Source organism: Syngnathoides biaculeatus, chromosome 16, assembly GCF_019802595.1.
Source record: "Syngnathoides biaculeatus isolate LvHL_M chromosome 16, ASM1980259v1, whole genome shotgun sequence".
NCBI lineage: Eukaryota > Metazoa > Chordata > Actinopteri > Syngnathiformes > Syngnathidae > Syngnathoides > Syngnathoides biaculeatus.
The window spans coordinates 1558750-1576726 of NC_084655.1; the positions used below are offsets into that span (position 1 = coordinate 1558750).

At 40.1% G+C, this 17977-nt stretch overlaps 1 protein-coding gene across 7 annotated transcripts in view; it reads right to left on the bottom strand.

The window, feature by feature from the left end:
• LOC133514687 (coatomer subunit zeta-1-like) overlaps positions 1 to 17977 on the bottom strand; it is a 118861-nt gene that overhangs the window by 31166 nt on the left and 69718 nt on the right. For 5 of the 7 annotated variants that reach the window (XM_061846535.1, XM_061846532.1, XM_061846531.1 and 2 more), the window contains 5 exons: positions 15961 to 16018; positions 11633 to 11744; positions 11331 to 11408; positions 7393 to 7444; positions 3553 to 3591 (listed from right to left, as the gene is read on the bottom strand). In XM_061846535.1, coding sequence (XP_061702519.1) covers positions 3553 to 3591; positions 7393 to 7444; positions 11331 to 11408; positions 11633 to 11744; positions 15961 to 16015 — 336 coding nt within the window. In that variant the 5' untranslated portion in view covers positions 16016 to 16018. Of the gene's footprint in view, positions 1 to 3552; positions 3592 to 7392; positions 7445 to 11330; positions 11409 to 11632; positions 11745 to 15960; positions 16019 to 17074; positions 17209 to 17977 lie in introns of those variants that run through there. The other 2 variants (XM_061846534.1, XM_061846533.1) reach the window with 2 other exon arrangements.

Here is a 17977-nt window from a genome sequence, read left to right on the forward strand (position 1 = left end):
CATACTCACACCTTACAATTTGGTCTTAGATTAACCTACCATGTATTTTTTTGGAATGTAAGAGGAAACCAGAGAGCAGTGTTACGTTCTTCTTCTTTTTCTTCCGGCTTGTCCCATTAGGGGTCGCCACAACCTGTCATCTTTTTCCATCTAAGCCTATCTCGTGCATCTTCTTCTCTAACACTACCCACTGTCCCCATGTCCTCCCTTATAACATCAAACTTTTTAGTCTTCCTCTTGCTCTTTTGCCTGGCAGCTCCATCCTTAGCACCCTTCTACCAATATATTCACTCTCTCACCTCTGAACATGTCCAAACCATCTAAATCTGCTCTCTCTAACCTTGTCCCCAAAACATCCAACTTTGGCCGTCCCTCTAATGACCTAATTTCTAATCCTATCCAACCTGCTCACTCCGAGCGAGAACCTCAACATCTTCATTTCTGCTACCTCTAGTTCTGCTTCCTGTGCCACCGTCTCTAATCTGTACATCATGGCCTCTCCACTGTTTTATAAACTTTGCCCTTCATCCTAGCGGAGACTCTTCTGTCACATAGAACACCTGACACCTTCCGCCAACTGTTCCATCCTGCTTGTACCCGTTTCTTCACTTCCTTACCACACTCACCATTGCTCTGTATTGTTGACCCCAAGTACTATTTGAAGTCATCCACTCTCGCTATCTCTTCTCCCTGGAGCTTCACTCTTCCTCCTCCACCCCTCTCATTCATGCACATAGAGTATATTCCGTTTTACTTTGGCTAAACTTCATTCCTCTCCTTTCCAGTGTGTACCTCCATCTTTCTAATTGTTCCTCCGCCTGTTCCCTGCTTTCACTGCAAATCACAATACCTCCACTTATGAAATTAATCCGTACCAGAAGTCATTTCGTAATTACATGTAAATAGCCAAATCTGTTACAAGACCACCCCAACTTGCACAAAATAAGCATTCAAAGTACATAATGTAAAGAATAATAATGTTCATTTATCTGTGGCGTTGGGTGACTATGCGAAGAAAAGTGTGAGTGACGTGCAAAAGGCATTGTAGGGGACAGAATGAGGCAAAGGTTTAACAGCTGAGAGAAAACATACGTATGAACGTATGCATACAAACAACTTATTCCCTTTAAGTTTCTTGGAGCCCATGGTGAAGAAAGATGAATAAACTTGCAAGAAAAATTCACAAAATAGTTTTACTTTACCAATGTGTACGAGCTTGTGACAGCGTGTGATAGCACTAACGTGAGTCGGTCGAGTGTCCAAGGTAAATGCAACGGATCATGGGTAAAGATGGATGTCCCTCCTAGCCAATGGGATGCCAAGATGATGATACGGCTATAGCTGATTGGAGAGCAGCTCTATCGCTCCACACAAACCAGCACCTATTTTCTTCCGTAAATTGAATTTTCTTTTGTAACTAGAGGCAATATTTTTCTGAAGGGGGTGTTTCGTAACCTGAATTTTTCTTTACTCGAGACATTTGTAAGTAAGAGAAAACCAGCGCAGGAATGGGAAAACATGGAATAGCCATTTGAATAATTTTGCTCAGAATAGAGGCAGTTTTGCGAACCAGTCGTTCACCATGTCGCAGTGAATAGCAGTTACATTTTAACAATAACTTGGTAAAAAATGAACTATGTTTAAATATATACAAGGGAAGGACAATGGACAACTGGTTAGCAAGTCTGCCTCACGGTTGTTAGCACTCTGGAGAAAATCCAGCCTCACTTCTGTGGAGTTTGTATATTCTCGCTGTACCTGAGGAGGTTTTCTCTCGATACGCCGGTTTCCTCCCACACCCCCAAACATGCATTTTAGGTTAAGTGAAACCTCTAAATTGCCCATAGGTGTTCATTTGAGTGGAAATATTTGGTTGCTTTTATTTGTCCTGCATTTGGTTGGCAACAAGTTGAGGGTCGATCCTGTCTGCATTTAGCTGGGATAGGCTCCAATACGCCACCCTTGTTAGGATAAGTGGTACAGAATATTGGTAGATGAAGTATCTGAATTATTAACAGTTGTTCTCCAGCAAGTTAATAATTGAAAGAAAAAAACTTCAATTTTTTAATCCCAAAAATATTAATGCTTTTCAAAGTTTTCTGAAGATCTCAATTCCTGTTTTTGTTATAAGGGATTTTCCCCTATTGTTTAGTATGCCTTGTCCGTAAAAATTATCAAAAATGCATCTTAGTATCTTCAGTTTGTTTTTTGTGATTCAAATGATCCTTTGTCACTCAAAATAGCCTTGTTCTTAATCCTACCAGTCGGTGGGGGTTGCAAGAGCGAGAGCGAGAGACATTATGTTGTGATATGAGTTGAAGGGAGACATTTTGAATTCATATTTAGAAGACGGCAAAATAAATAGTGCTATTTTTTAGATATGAATATGTATGAGTTTGTGAAAGTGTCTGTTTTTATTGTTATTCTGATTGTATAAAGACAAGAATGTCATGGGTTTAATGAGTAGTTGATATCTTTTATGTACTTGTATCCACAGAGTTTGAAAGTCATCAACCTCTATCATTGTCTTGATTTATTGCACTTTTGTGTTGCATTATGCTATATAAGTTAATGAATATACCGTAATGTCTGGTGTATAATTAGTTCTGGTTCTCGTGGACAAACATGAACGTGAACTATTGGCAGCTAAATCGAAGTAACTGTAATCTGGTTACTCTAATACAAAAAGTAGCATTTATGACATCGCCGGAGTATATTTTTGAGTATACATTACTGGCATCACTACCCTCAATTGCGAGAGGATGCTTGCAGGGCAGACCCCTCCCGCAGCAATGGCAAAACATGATGACAACCACTACTATGCTATTGCGAGACCTCCCCCGATATGGAGTTATACAAAAAGAACCCCCAACTAGTCTGGGACAAGAACAGGTGGGACATGTGGGCAAAACATGATTTAAACCACGACTATGGTTTTAATGTATCACTCCCTGATGTGGTGGTACTCAAAATTAACCCCCAACTAGTCTGGGACAGAAATGCGTGAAGGTTAGGGCACTGGTATTGAGCTTGTTTGATGTAGCCTTGGTGACTAGAAGACGTCCACCTGAGTATAGCACAAGTTGTAAAATGACAGAAGTACACTAGCTAAACTACAGTACTCTGTAACTAATGAGATTTTGTGAAGGTATGGCAATGGGGATTAATTAGCTACAGACCCACACATCTCTGCCATTATCTCCAGCTGTATGCTTTCCAATCGGACTGGCTGCATTATGTGACATTGCTGGAATCTTTTTTAAAAACCATCCAGGGCAGATAGGTATGTGACATCAAATGGAAGGGATGCAATGAATGTTTAAAACCACATGGAGAAAAGTAGCTTCTGTGGATGCTACCGCATTATGCCGTAATGAAAAAGCTTCATTACTGAAAAGCATTTTGTTTTTGAAAACAGAGGGATTTGTACCATGCTATTGAAAAATGTAATGTAGTTTAACTAATGTCTCTACTTGTTATGCTGCTACTACCCAACACTACATGTTTGTGTTCCAATCTAAAGTTGTGTTTCTGTGTGCGTGTGTGTTTTACCTGTGCTACGCTTTGTTCAGATAATGAACTTTCATCAACCTGTAAAAATAAAAACATTATAAAACACAAAATGTTATCAGAATTTGAGCTCATAAAAACCTTTGCATCAGCCTCGTCAATCATAGTAAATGAGCTTTAGTGAGTAGTAGTTAAATAGTTCCACTGATCTTTGCAACCCAGACGACTATATACACACTATATAAGACTATATAACTTTTATATTTTATATCCATGTCATGTACAGCACTTTGGTCAACTCTATTTTTAACACACACAATTATTAATTTCTTTGGCATAAGCGTTTTATGTGAATTTTAATTGATTATAATTTCAGGCTAGTGGTTGATGATGAGCAAACTGCAGAGTACCGGCATCCCTTTTGGGGAGTCCTTTGTTCTAACATTTATATATGAGGCTACAAACCCTCATGGAATGGAAACTGTAACTACCGTATTTTCAAGACTATAAGGTGCACCGTATTAAAAAGCGCAGCTCAGATGGAGCTGCAATTCCAATATTTACCACACGTACAAGGCACACTGTATTATTAGGTGCAGACAGGGTGGTGCTTGCGAGACACAATTGCACCTTTATTTCTGCAAGCAGAAGAGAACAAGGTTACACCTTATTCCCCGCTACAAGCGGTGGAAGCAAATCATGAGTCAACACACCATCTTCACCCACGGTTTCATACCAAACCAAAATCTTTACACCACAGCAAACGGAACAGTACAACCAGCAGACAACAAAATGATGAGCGAAGAAATAATTGACACAAAACATGCACTTCAAACGTTATTTACATACACGTTTACCACTGAAAAGGATATAGCTATCGAGCAACATTAACTTAAAGCATACATATACCATGCACGCGATTTAAAAAGGTGCCGGATAGGAAACACAGTTCAGTGGTATGTACTTTATGACATATTTAACAGTCTAAACCGTGAGTTCAGTTGTATTTTATTTAAAGCTCAAGTGTTGTCAAACGGATGATTTTTGGTATATTATTAATGAAAAACCTACAGTCGACATGGTCCGCAAAGGTAGCTCGTTGTTCCTTCGTGTTAGCCAAAATGCTGGCTCATTGCATTGCTGGACAGAGCTTGAACACTCGGGAGAATGGAATTACCCTTCATAAGTTTGAAAGAGACCCTGTTCGTTGTGAAAAATGGATTGCACGAGTGCAAAGGACGAGAGCTTCGTGGGTTCCAAATAACAGGTAGGTGTGTATACAGCTACTAAAAAAATAATAGTTTAGGGCGGACCACGTAATCGGTCTCTCTCATAACGTAACAAAAGATCCGCGTATGAAATGTGTCGATGTGCACGTCGCCCAGCCAATAATCTCTCACTCAGCCTGCAACATAGCTCGGCTCCACCCCCTCCTTATATAGCACGGCGGGCCGAAACCCAGCCACACCGGCTGAGGGGCCGCATTCGGCGGTCACATCTTCCGCGAAGGCTGCGCGTCGGGCTTTGCGACGGGGGCGACTCTGAAGAACCCAGCCGAGAATGCGTTACTCAGTCGCGTGTGAGCATGAAGCGCGCCGGCTCGACTCTGAACACAAAGCAGCACCGCTCGGCTCAGTCATAAGCCACACCGGAAGTGGATCGGACGGGATGCGGTTTGGCCGTGATGGCATATCATCTGAATATGGCTCGAAACAATCGTGTAATATTGCCCCGGTAACTTCACTCTGTTGTGTGGTGTTGTCCTTTTCGAAAAGAGCTTCCGTGTCAGAAGGGGCGTTGGAAAAATCCGAATATCTCTGTTGTTCGGCTTCCATAGTAGCAGGCACTGCGCGTTTTCAACGGCAGAAGTGACGATGACGTCAAGGACAGGTGACGCGACTAATATGGCGACCACTTGGATGTCGAGGGACACTCAATTGCGCAACTTTGTGCATGGATGACGCGCTCTCTGCTCACTTGTTTTTAATGTGTATTTTTCATTACAATATCTATTTTAGAATGTTTATAGGGATGTCACCCGCACTTTAAGTATTTAACTATGTAGCTATACAGTATAGCTGTATAGAGATAATAGCTGAAGCCATACAGTAGCGTGTATGCAGGCTTTTTAAATACTTCAATAAAGTACAACCAAGTTCACTGCTTACAATGTTAAATACTTCATTAAAGTACAACTGAACTAAAGTTATCCTCCGGGTGCCTTTTTAAAAAGCATGAACACATGCTACAGTATGCTTTAAGCTAGTATATCTATATAGTATAGCTACATTATTAAATATGTTAATAAAGTACAATCGAACTCACTGTGTATATGATATATTTCACGCCGCTCGCAACTTCACTTTGCTTACCTTGTTCACGTCGATGTCCAGCGGATTAAGTTGCTTTGTTGTTTTTCTTTCACGGCAATTGTTTGTTCTTTGTTAATTAATTCATTGTTCGTGTTGTTCTTCCAACTTGGGCCACCTCATCTTGTTTCCACGGAAATTCACCTTGGTCTTCTGGACTTGGCAAAGCTCATTTTCCTACTTCCTCAAGTGGAAGCAGACACGTGAGCCCAACCATTCACAATCCTTTTAGAAATTGTGACGTAACTCGCCCGGGCTGCCTCTTAATAACGTTGTTTGCCATTTGTCATCCATCGCTCCCACATTGCTTGCAACTTCACTTTATTTTGTTCATGGCGCTCTCCAGTGAATGAAGTTGCTTCGTTGTTCTTTTTCACTGCAATTGTTTGTTCTTTGTTAATCCATTGCTATATTGTTCTTCCAACTTGGGCCACCTCATCCTCTTTCCTCGGAAACTCACCTTAGTCTTCTCGATTTGGCAAAGCTCGTTTTCCTACTTCCTCAAGTGGAAGCAAACACGTTAGCCCAAGCATTCACAATCCTTTTAGAAATTGTGACGTAACTCGCCCGGGCTGCCTCTTAATAACGTTGTGTTCGCAATTTGTCATCCATCGCTCCTAACTTAACTTTTATTTTGTTCACGGTGATGTCCAATGAATGAAATTGGTGCCTTGTTTTTTTTTTTTTTCATGGTGATCGTTTCTTCTTTGTTAATTAATCAATTGCGTGTGTTGTTCTTCCAACTTGGGCCACCTCGCCTTGTAGGCTCGTTACCTGCGCTTGTTTATTCACAGCGGTTGTTTGTTCTTTGTAAGCATATCTACAGGCATTATGTACCTTTTTGGGGGCATGCCTTTAGCGTCCTCTCCACGCCCACACTTTCTCCTGTAACTTCCACATGCTGTCCTCTCACAGGTCCGCTTTTCCTTTAAATAACTAGCGTATCAGCAGCAAATGCTTCCAGTCGGATACAAATTTTGGACAATGGATCACGTATAAGGCGCTCCGCATTATAAGGCGCTCTGTCTGTTTTGGAGAAAATTCAAGACATTTAAGTGCGCCTTATAGCCGTGAAAATACGGTACCTCCTATAAGAAATTTTATTTATTTATTGGGTCCTTAAAATAATACAGCGCAGAGAGAGGTGGAACAAATTGTTTAATGAAGTAAGTTTTCAAAGGACATTGGAGTTGGGGAAAAATTTTAGTTATAGTAATAGTAATTATTAGTTTCTGTTAGCCACAGCACTCTCTGACTTTCTCGCCATTGGACAACCTCTAGCACCCTTCTCTGTCTACAGCAGCTGCCTCTTGTCTGTTTGTGCCTGCATGTTACCATTGATGTGATCAAATAGGACAAAACCATAGGCAGGCTCTGACACAAGCTGGTGCCAACCAGAGATGACAGGAAGAAGAGAAGTTGTAGCGTTTATGAAAAAAGAAAATGGGTAAAACTGGAGCATGAATAAGAAGAGACCAATTATAAGAGTGGTCCTTCCAGAACAGGAACTTACCCGATAATTGATTTTCTGAAGGACTAGCTGGGCATCACTCTCCAGGATCACTCTATCAAAGAATAAAGTTAAGTTAAAATATGTTTGTTAAATTATATTTTAAAAAAATAATCTGTATCCTACATTGTTAACTCCAATATTTACTAAATATACTGTGCTGTATGTTTTCCCAGGCAGGGTTGCCACCAGGGTTAGTACCATTTAGATAAAATGGACTACAGTGGTACCTCTACTTACAAACGTCACTAGTAACAAAAAATTCAGGTTTCGAAACGACTCCTCGGAAAAATATTGTCTCTAGTTACAAAGGAAATTCAGGATATGAGAGGAAAAAATAAGCTCTTAATTGGCAGCCCCCAAATTCAAATGAACATTAACAACCTGTATCTTGGTTTGTGTGATGCAATAATGCTGCTTTCGCATTAACTATTCCCGAAGCATCTTCCTGGTATCCCATTGGCTAGGAGGGATGTCAATCTTTACCCATGACGCACATCCTGTATCTTGGTTTGTGTGGCACGATAGATCTGCTCTACCATTGGCTATCAACATAGCATCTTCCTGGCATCACATTGACTAGGCGGGACGTCAATCTTTACCTGTATCTTGGTTTGTGTGGTGTGATAGAGCTGCTCTCCCATTGGCCTTTGTGTGTGTGTGTGGTGTGTGTGTGTGTGTGTGTGTGGTGTGTGTGTGTGTGTGTGTTGGGGTGGGGTGGGGGCTCGGAACAGATTATGCGATTTACAAGTAAAATGCGCTTCCACTTCCTTGCCACAATCACCATTGCTTGAAAATTTCATATTACAAAATGACTTCCATTCGTGAGTAGAGGTTCCACTATATTTAAATTATTTACAGATTAAACTGTTGATTTCTCTCTGATTTATACATTAATCCCTCGTTTTTAGCACATCAAAGAAAACCTGTCAAGCCTCCTGCTCCAGTGCCTTGAGTCCGATGTGTGGGGGTGTGTCTTGATTTTTTGTTGCAGGAGTGACGTGTGGGAGTCCAGCAGCTGGAGCTCGTCATCTTAATTACACCGGACTGCTTTTAAGACACTGTGGGACTCTAACTCGTCGCCAGACGATAAACGCACCTCGTCACTTTGCCATCTGCTCCGGATCCCTTCAATCCCATGCTAATCTACTGGGACGCTGACAACCCGTCTTCCCAGTTCACCAGCCTGCTCCACACCTGAATCCTGAGTCCCAACTTTCCCCATTCTAAACTCCTTGGTTTACTATTGTAGCAATAAAATATTCCTTCACAATCTCGTTTTCCCTATCCTCTCTGCATTTGGGTGTAATTTATCGCCTGAATCCCTGACAGCAACTGCATTCCTCTGAGGACAAAAACCTAATATTCACAACCGTAGAGACAACTGTTTTGCAAAAAGAATTTGAGTCTATGAGAGACTTTGTCAAAAGTTCAGAAACCATCTCTAAACTGAGGAGAGGGGTTACCATGCCACCTATTTGCCACATACAATCCTGTGCTTTAACCTCTTCCGAAGAGCTTCAACAACTTGGATTCCAAGAAGTCACTTTTAGTCTACAAGTGCCTATTGTTGCAACTGAATGGAGTATTAACATGGGTGATTCCTCTCAAACAACTGTCATTGGCGGGAAGAGGACTCACCAGTGTATGAAAATGGCATTTTATATCCCAAAAGAATGATCCTGTTGGTGAATCAGGTATGCTTCTAATTCAATCGGATAATTACTTGGGTTTCTGTACCAACACTCACGCTAAGAGCTGTCCAACTAACCTGTGTGCATGTACAGATGAAGCCTCTGCAGATGAGAGGTAAAATGTCTTCAACCAACCAGAATAGTTCAGTTGTGATTGACTCAATATGGTGAGAATAATTATAGTACAGTTGAAAAAGTCAATTTGTTGAAAGGGGTGGGTTAAAAAAATAGCAGTCTGGCATTCAATCAGGGAGGTCATTAATTTTGTGAAAAACTGGTTCGAATCAGGTGGCCCCTACACAAGGATGAAGCCAGCACCTGTTGAACATGTTATTTCTCCTTGAATCATTCAACACATTGTTCAAAAGAGCAGGGAAACCTTATGAAGAGGTACAAAATGTTATAGGCTGTCAGCTAAAATTATCTATCATGCCTTAAAATGGAGTGCAAAACCAGAAACATGTCAGAAAACAGAAGACCACAATCAAAATGGATTGCAGAATAACCAGCATGGCACAGGCTCAGCCAATGATCAGCTCCAGGTTGCTCAAAGACAGTCTGGAGCTACCTGTGAGTACTGTGACAATGAGAAGATGATTGTGTGGAGCAAATCTATTTACAAGAATTCCCAGCTAAGTCCCTCTGTTAAAAAAAAGGCATGTACAGAAGAGGCTACAATTTGTCACAAAACAAATCAACTAGCCTAAATAGAAATTCACGAACATTTTTTGGACTGAAGAGAGTAAAATTGTTCTTTTTGCGTTCAGGGGCTGCAGACAGTTGAACAGATTTCCTTGACAAGTTCTTTTGATTTTCCCGTGATTTAAAACAGGGAAGCAGAGTTTTTGAGGTGTGGCGTCAATTAACTCACATTGTCAGTTAACCTATCAGGAGTCTCCAAATATATGACCTCATCATCTGGGGTTTCTCAAGTTCTTGAAAACACAGAGTACTTTTTGTGTACGTAAACGTTTGACTTCATAGAAAATAAGATGAAATTCTCCAAGAATTTCGCTCTCTCTCATTATTGTGGTGTTTTAAGAAAATTAAATAATTTTGGAAGATCCTGTCTGACCTGACACAGTAGCAGTTTAGTCTGATTTGATTTGAGACAGTAAGACAAAAAAAGAAATGTGCGGTTTTGCAATGTAAAAATGTCTGGCTTCAACTGTATATGTGAGTGATTTGATGTGCGAAGTAAGTGATTTGAGGTGCGAACAAACCAAGGTTGGCAGGCATCCTGTGTTTTGAGGCTCAAGGTAAATACAGTGCCTTGTGAAAATATTCAACCCCCTTGAATATTTCAACCTTTCACCACATTTCAGGCTGCAAACATAAAGCTATCATTTTTTTCCCCCTCAAGAATCAACAAGTGGGACAATTGTGAGGTGGAATGAAATTTATTGGATATTTTAAACTTTTTTAATAAATACAAACCTTGCATTAATACTTTGGAGCGCCACCTTTTCCTGCATTTACAGCTGCAAGTTGGTTGGGGTATGTCTCTATTAGAGAGATCACATTGAGAGACTGAAATTCTTGCCTATTCTTCCTTGCAAAAGAGTGAGAGCTCTGAGAGGTTGGATGGAGAGTGTTTGTGAACAGCAGTCTTCAGCTCTGCCCACAGATTCTCGATTGGTATCATGTCTGGACTTTGACTTGGTCATTCTAACACCTGTATACATTTATTTGTGAACCATTCCAATGTAGGTTCATGTTTTGGATCATTGTCCATTCACAATTGTGTCCCACTTGTTGATTCTTGACAAAAAATATATATATTTTATATCTTTATGCTTGAAGCCTGTGAAATGTGGCGAAAGGTTGAAAAGTTCGAGGGGGCCGAATACTTTCACAAGGCACGGTAGATAAGTGGACAGAAAGTTGACAACTGAATAAATATCAGCAATGATTAGTTGTCAATTCGACAAACTTCACTGTAGCGTTGATGTTTAAAAAATGTAGTCTTACTTGTGTGGTAACCTGGGAAGCAATTTGGACAGGCAAGCCTGTAGTAGAACCATACACTTTTGTGACCTTTCTCGATCTTTCTCTCTGTTTTCTTCATTTGCACCTCTTTGATTTTGAAGTAAAGTTAGGAGCATAACAAAGTGTCAGGAAACAAAGAGCATGGACCATCAAGCGAAGGCTGAAGTATCTAGGAACCTACAATACATTAGGTAACACTAATACATTTGAGGTGGTGAGTCAGATCAAATACCATTAACATTCTATCAGAATTCTTACCCCCCATCAATGATTTCATCAACGATGAGAAAGACTCCTTCCATGTTTTCAAGAAAAGACCTTCGCTCTACATTTTTTCTGCAAGAAGACCACAAGAAATTCAATCATTCAAATTCATTTCCATAATAGATTTCAATAAGATGGCTCTGATAACTAGTGGAGCATTTATGAGCACAGAGTATATTTCCAAAATGTATGTGTTAGTTGGGGGTGCAGTTTTATTTGGAGAGCTAAACACATAAATATACATTTAATGTCTATATATATATATATATCCATTTTCTGAGGCTGCTTATCCTCACAAGGGTCGTGGGAGTGCTGCTGTCAACGGGCAGGAGGCAGGGTTCACCCGGAATTGGTTGCGAGCCAATTGCAGGGCGCATGGAGACAGACAACAGTCGCACTCACGATCACACCCAGGGGGAATTTAGAAGGGGGAAGAAGAGCACAAGAAATTCAATCATTCAAATTCATTTCCATAATAGATTTCAATAAGATTGCTCTGATAACTAGTGTAGCATTTACGAGCATCGGGTATATTTCCAAAATGTATGTGTTAGTTGGGGCTGCAGTTTTATTTGGAGAGCTAAACACATAAATATACATTTAAAGTCTATAAATAGCCATCCATTTTCTGAGGCTGCTTATCCTCACAAGGGTCGTGGGAGTCCTGCTGTCAACGGGCAGGAGGCAGGGTTCACCCTGAATTGGTTACGAGCCAATTGCAGGGCGCATGGAGACAGACAACAGTCGCGCTTGCGATCACACCAAGGGGGAATTTAGAGTGTCCAATTAGTGTTGCATGTTTTTGGGATGTGGAGTGCTCATAGAAAACCCACACAGGCACGGACGGGGGGGACATGTAAACTGCACAGAGGCGGCGCTGGGATTTAACCCTGGACCTCGAAACTGAACAGAAAGTTTTACAGCTGCGCCACCTTGTCACCTCTATAAATATACATTTAAAATTCTAAATTAGGAAATTGGGGTTATCAAATTTTTTGCCCCTTGGACAAAATTGTCAACATGATCGAACTTCGACCCAACAATATTCCCCTGTATGCCCAACACGTCATCTGGGTGGGCACATTAGCCACCCCGGAGATATCGAGTGGATGGTGCCAAGCCCGGCCAACCAACAATTTCTGCTCAGTTCACGGTTAGTTATAGCTGTTGACGACTGGTTAGCACACCTGCCTCAGGAATGGGCCTGGCCTTGCCTGTGTAGTTTGCATATTCTCCCTGTGCCTGTGTGGGTTTTCTCTCGCTTTCCTCCCACATCCCCAAAATATGCGTCGTAGGTTGACTAAAGATTTTAAATTGCCCTTAGGTGTGAATGTCAGTGTGAATGGTTGTTTATATGTGCTCGCAACAAGTTCAAGGTGTACCCTGCCTCTCACCCAATGATAACTGGGTTGGGCTCCAGCAGGTTCGTGACCTTATTTAGGAAAAGCAGTACAGAAAATGGATGGATGAACTCATTTTGTGTTGTTTCTGCGACGCTCTGCATGCCACAAAATGGTGCCATTGTGATATACACAAATGTGGAGCTTAAGGGTTACTGCGATGGGGGCGGAGCCAAAAGTTGACCAGATTGGTCCGCAGCAAGCATAAAAGGGACAGGAATCTTCCTTCTTACTCCAGAATATGCTTTCCAGGGAAGATGTAACAATTGGCTCTCTCTTCTCATCACTTTTGCTTTTCAGGTGAGGTGGTTATGGGAAACGCGGTCCAAAACTGTTATTATTGAATGATGTGTTTGTGAACTGTATTGATGAATGACTGATGTACACGTGAGGAGCGGACAGTTTACAATAAAAGTGCTCATATGGATTAGATTATCGTGAGGGTGTGTGTGTGGATGGTGACGTGACGTAATATGACTTTTTGTTCTGTTATTTAAAGTGTATGGATTGTCCTCAGTGCACCTTTTTGCTAATATGCAGTTTTTATGCAGAATTTGAATCTGAATTCCGTTTTGGAATAAACTTTTTTTTTTCGATTATCGGCAAAAAATGATCACACATTGTTAGATTTGTTGAAAAAAGACGAAAACGAAGCGGGAACAGCTGAGAAGGAATGTGATATCGTATCTGGTGTCAACAATGGTGAGCATTGAAATACACAATGAATAAAGTACAAAGACAATGAATTTTCCGATATTTCGAGCGATGAACACAATTCTGAAGGGTCCCATGAAGACTGTTAAGAATACAAGCTTTATAGGGTATCAATTTGAGCAGACAGAACACGTTTCAATGCAGAAGAAAGTGCCAAGCAAGGAGTCAGGCGCATGGAGCAGGATATGCCTCATGCTGGAAATAAAGACTGGTAAGCATTTGTGAAGTTCTTGTTTGGCTTAGTCATAAACTGATAAAAAGTAAAGGCTTCGATATCCTGAATGTATATATGAAATTTTCGGTCTTGTTTTAAAATTATGCAAACTCTCTGCAGTACGATGTGCGTCACTAATTTGCGTGTACAAGGCTCATCTATTTTCACACCAAAACAAACAGAACATGATAACATAGTCCAGTCTAAGTTGGTATATTTTCACTAATAAAGATTTTAATGAACGAAATCTGTTTACAATGTTGCCATCTTAATTTGAGAGCAAGAGCTGGTGATATCTTGCTTCACCATAAATATAATTTCACGTGGTAAACTGATGCCATAACCAAACAGTACCAGTCGCATAACAGCAGGTCCACATGTAGTGACATATGAGGCTAACCCTATAAGTCCTTTTTCAGACACAGGAAACTATGTCAAGTTTGTGGATTTAAATTAAAAAACACATTTTTTTGTATAAACATCGAAAAGGTTATGCATTTTATGGTACAGTTGAACATACAGTGAAGAAAATAAGTATTTGAACACCATGGTATGTTGCAAGTTCTCCCACTTAGAAATCATGGAGGAGTCTGAAATTTTCATCATAGGTGCATGTCAACTGTGAGAGAGATAATCGAAAAAGAACAATCCAGAAATCACAATGTATGATTTTTTTTAACGATTTATTTGTGTGATAAAGTTCCAAATAAGTATTTGAACACCTGTCTATCAGCTAGAATTCTGACCCTCAAAGACCTATTAGTCCACCTTTAAAAAGTCCACTTCCACTCCATGTATTATCCTGAATCAGATGCACCTGTGTGAGGTCATTAGGTGCCTAATGACACCTGTCCATACTGCATACATAGTAAGTCTCAAACTCATAACATGGCCAAGACCAAAGAGCTGTCCAAAACACCAGAGACAAAATTGTACAACTCCACATGGCTGGAAAGGGCTACAGAGAAATCCACTGTTGGAGCAATCATGAGAAGATTGAAGAAGCTAGACATGAAATGTCAATCGAAGTGGAGCCCCATGCAATATATCACCTCTTGGGGTCTCAATGATCCTTAGAAAAGTGAGGAATCAGCAGAGGACTACACGAAAGGACTTGGTCAATGACCTGAAAAGAGCTGAGACCACCGTTTCCATGGTGACTGTTGGTAATACACTAAGACGTCATGGTTTGAAATCATGCATGGCAAACAAACTACTATACCACATATTAACACTGGTTTTCTCAGGTGTTCAAATACTTATTTGCAGCTGTATCACACAAATAAATCGTTAAAAAAAATCATACATTGTTTTTTCTGGATTTTTCTTTTTAGATTTAGATTAAATTTCTGACCCCTCCATGATTTCTAAGTGGGAGAATTTGCAATATAGCAGGGTGTTCAAATACTTATTTTCTTCACTGTATATTTTCGTCTAGATAAGATCATTTGCATTTGAAAATAGACATTACAAACACTTTAAGTTTATAGTATAATGTTGAGTGCTTAGCAGTATAGTGAATGACTGTAAATAGTTATAATAAAAGCAAGTTCAACGCAGAGGAATCCGATGTAGAGTTGAGATGTCTTTGAAAAAGACCTTTCACTTTGTGACAACATGGCTTTGGTCCGTGACATGAGTCATTCTTTGAAGTCCTTGATTGTATCAACAAGAGTGGATATGTACGTATATGTGTGGGATTGACTGTAAAGCACAATTGTTAGAGATGGGAAGTTGATTGTAAGAAGATGACTAACATGATGATTTGTCTGCAATTGCACAAAAGTACTTGTAATAAAGAATTTACTTTCCGGGGAAGAAGTAACAACTGTCTCTCTCCTTCTCATCACTTCTCCTTTTCAGGGTTCCAAGGAGAGGTAGGAGAGGTCAGTTCAAAGCAACAACAACAACAACATAAAAAAAGATTATTCAACTTTGTGACGACGGCCTCACAACGGAACACCATCGCTCCTCGGAAAAGTCATCTCACAGAAATACTGTTGACGTGACAGAGCTCAACTGAGTGAATGACTTAAGTATGTTGGTGGGTCCTAAGAATCATATAATCATTCATTGTCTCTATTTTCAGTTGGGCAAAATGGAAATTTATTACGTCAAACAAAAAGTTAAACAAAGCAATTGTTCTGTTCCATAATAGAGCATCCAAAATGTTTTTATGTACATGGTACAAGTATCTATTTTCGTCACATTCACAGTTTTGTGTTGACAGATGCAGGGACAACATACAGTCAAGCCACAACATGTTTCAGAGTAGACCAGCAGACATTTGATAATTACCTCAGGATTTGACTGAGGCAGTCAAATAGGCAGTTGAGTACAGACATCAGCATCAGCTAGAGAAGAGAAATAAAGACTGATTGAGATGAGTATTTTATTGTGTCAATACTGTTATTAAGTTTTATACAAAAACAATCTGTTTATCCCCCAGCTAGAGAAGAGAAATAAAGACTGATTGAGATGAGTATTTTATTGTGTCAATACTGTTATTAAGTTTTATACAAAAACAATCTGTTTATCCCGCATTTGGTCAATTTAGTGGTTTAAAAGGAGCATTTGCAAAACACCTGTTGTTGAAATATTATACAGTCCTGGGAAAAAGTATTTGCCTCCACCCGATTTCATTTTTTTTTGTAGGGGGGGGGGGCACGTCTATCAAACACTAAGTTTTCAAATCAAACCTTTTTTTATTATCACTGTGACACAACCCAAGGTAATACAAAGTCCAGTTTTCAACTGACAAATTTATTAAGGCACGAAAAAAAATCCAAACTTTTCTATTTGTGAAAAATTAATTCCCACCTCGCCTTGTTAAATCACAGTCACTCTGACTCACCACAAATATGGGAAAGGTGAATTCATTTCCACAAGCCACACCCAAACCTGATTACCTCCATACTTGTTGAATCAAGAAATCACTTAAATAGTATCTGTCAGAGATTGTGAAGTGGGTTTAAGATCTCAAGAACCAATGCATCATGCCATGATCAAATCTCATCTTCAATCAATCTTATGATGAATAGCAAATGGCGGCAAGGTGCATCAGCTGTAAAGCTTTGGCCTCACGGTGGTGAGGACCCTGGTTCAATCCCAGCCCTCCCTGTGTGGAGTTTGCATGTTCTCCCTGTACCTGTGTGGGTTTTCTCTGGGCACTCCAGTTTCCTCCCACATCCCAAAAAACAAGCATTAATTAGAGACTCTAAATCAGTCGTTCTTAACCTTGTTAGAGCTACGGAACCCCACCAGTTTAAAATGCGCATTCACTGCACCCTACTTTAGTGTAAAATAAAATGTGATTTTTTTTTTTTTCAAATTCAAGACATACTGGTGCTCAAAATGAACTGTGCAGAACAAAATCAATATGGTGCATGAACTCACAACAAATTACATACCTGAAAATCAGTGTGACTTCTGCTGTTGCCTTTGAGGAACCAGTTCCGATATGCGTGGCTTCACCTTGGCAAGTGCTACTCTCGTGCCATTTTCACAGAGAAGTCTGTTCATTTTCTTTGTTTTTATGTCCAGCATTCTCAAAAAAGATTGCTCGCTAAGATATATTGTAACAAATAGTATAATATCTCCAGGGCTTTCTTGGCTATAACTGGATACTTTTCCATTTGTTGACACCAAAACGCTGAGGGAATTGTTGTTCTGAAGTGTTACTGTTAAACCTGGCTCTGCTGAATTTTAATGATTTCGTTGAGGTATTCATCATTCACTTCTGTTGTCTCAACATCAAACATGAACGGCTGTCTCACCCATTATGGATATAAGTTTCGTGCAGGGAAGTATCCATCAAGAGATTTTGCAAGCTCATCTAGGTGCGTGTGAATTACTTGTTTCACTTCCGTTGGTACAGAAATGTCAATTCCAGACATCTCCGATCTTACATACACAATTGTCAAGAAGGGGAAAGTTTGAGAAGTTATTGTTCTCTGTTCACCTTCAGGTTTTGTTTTGCTTCCGTGATGTTGACTTCACCCCCTGCATCTGCTGATTAAGAGCTGCGAATATATAAGCCATGTACGCTAAAATGAGAATGAACTCAGATTTTTTGAAGCAATCTGTATGACAACGCTGGTGGTCTTCCAAAAACAAGGCTAATTCCAAACGCAAGGCAAAAACAGAATTCAGCACCTGTCCCCGCAATAACCACCAAATATTAGAATGGTACATACGTACTTCGAACCAAGTGCCCATTTTTTTTTTTTACACAGCTCACTGAAGATTCGGTGCCCCAGAGCGCTATTTTGAACAGAGTTCACACATTCCACTCCATTTTTTAATACTTCTAT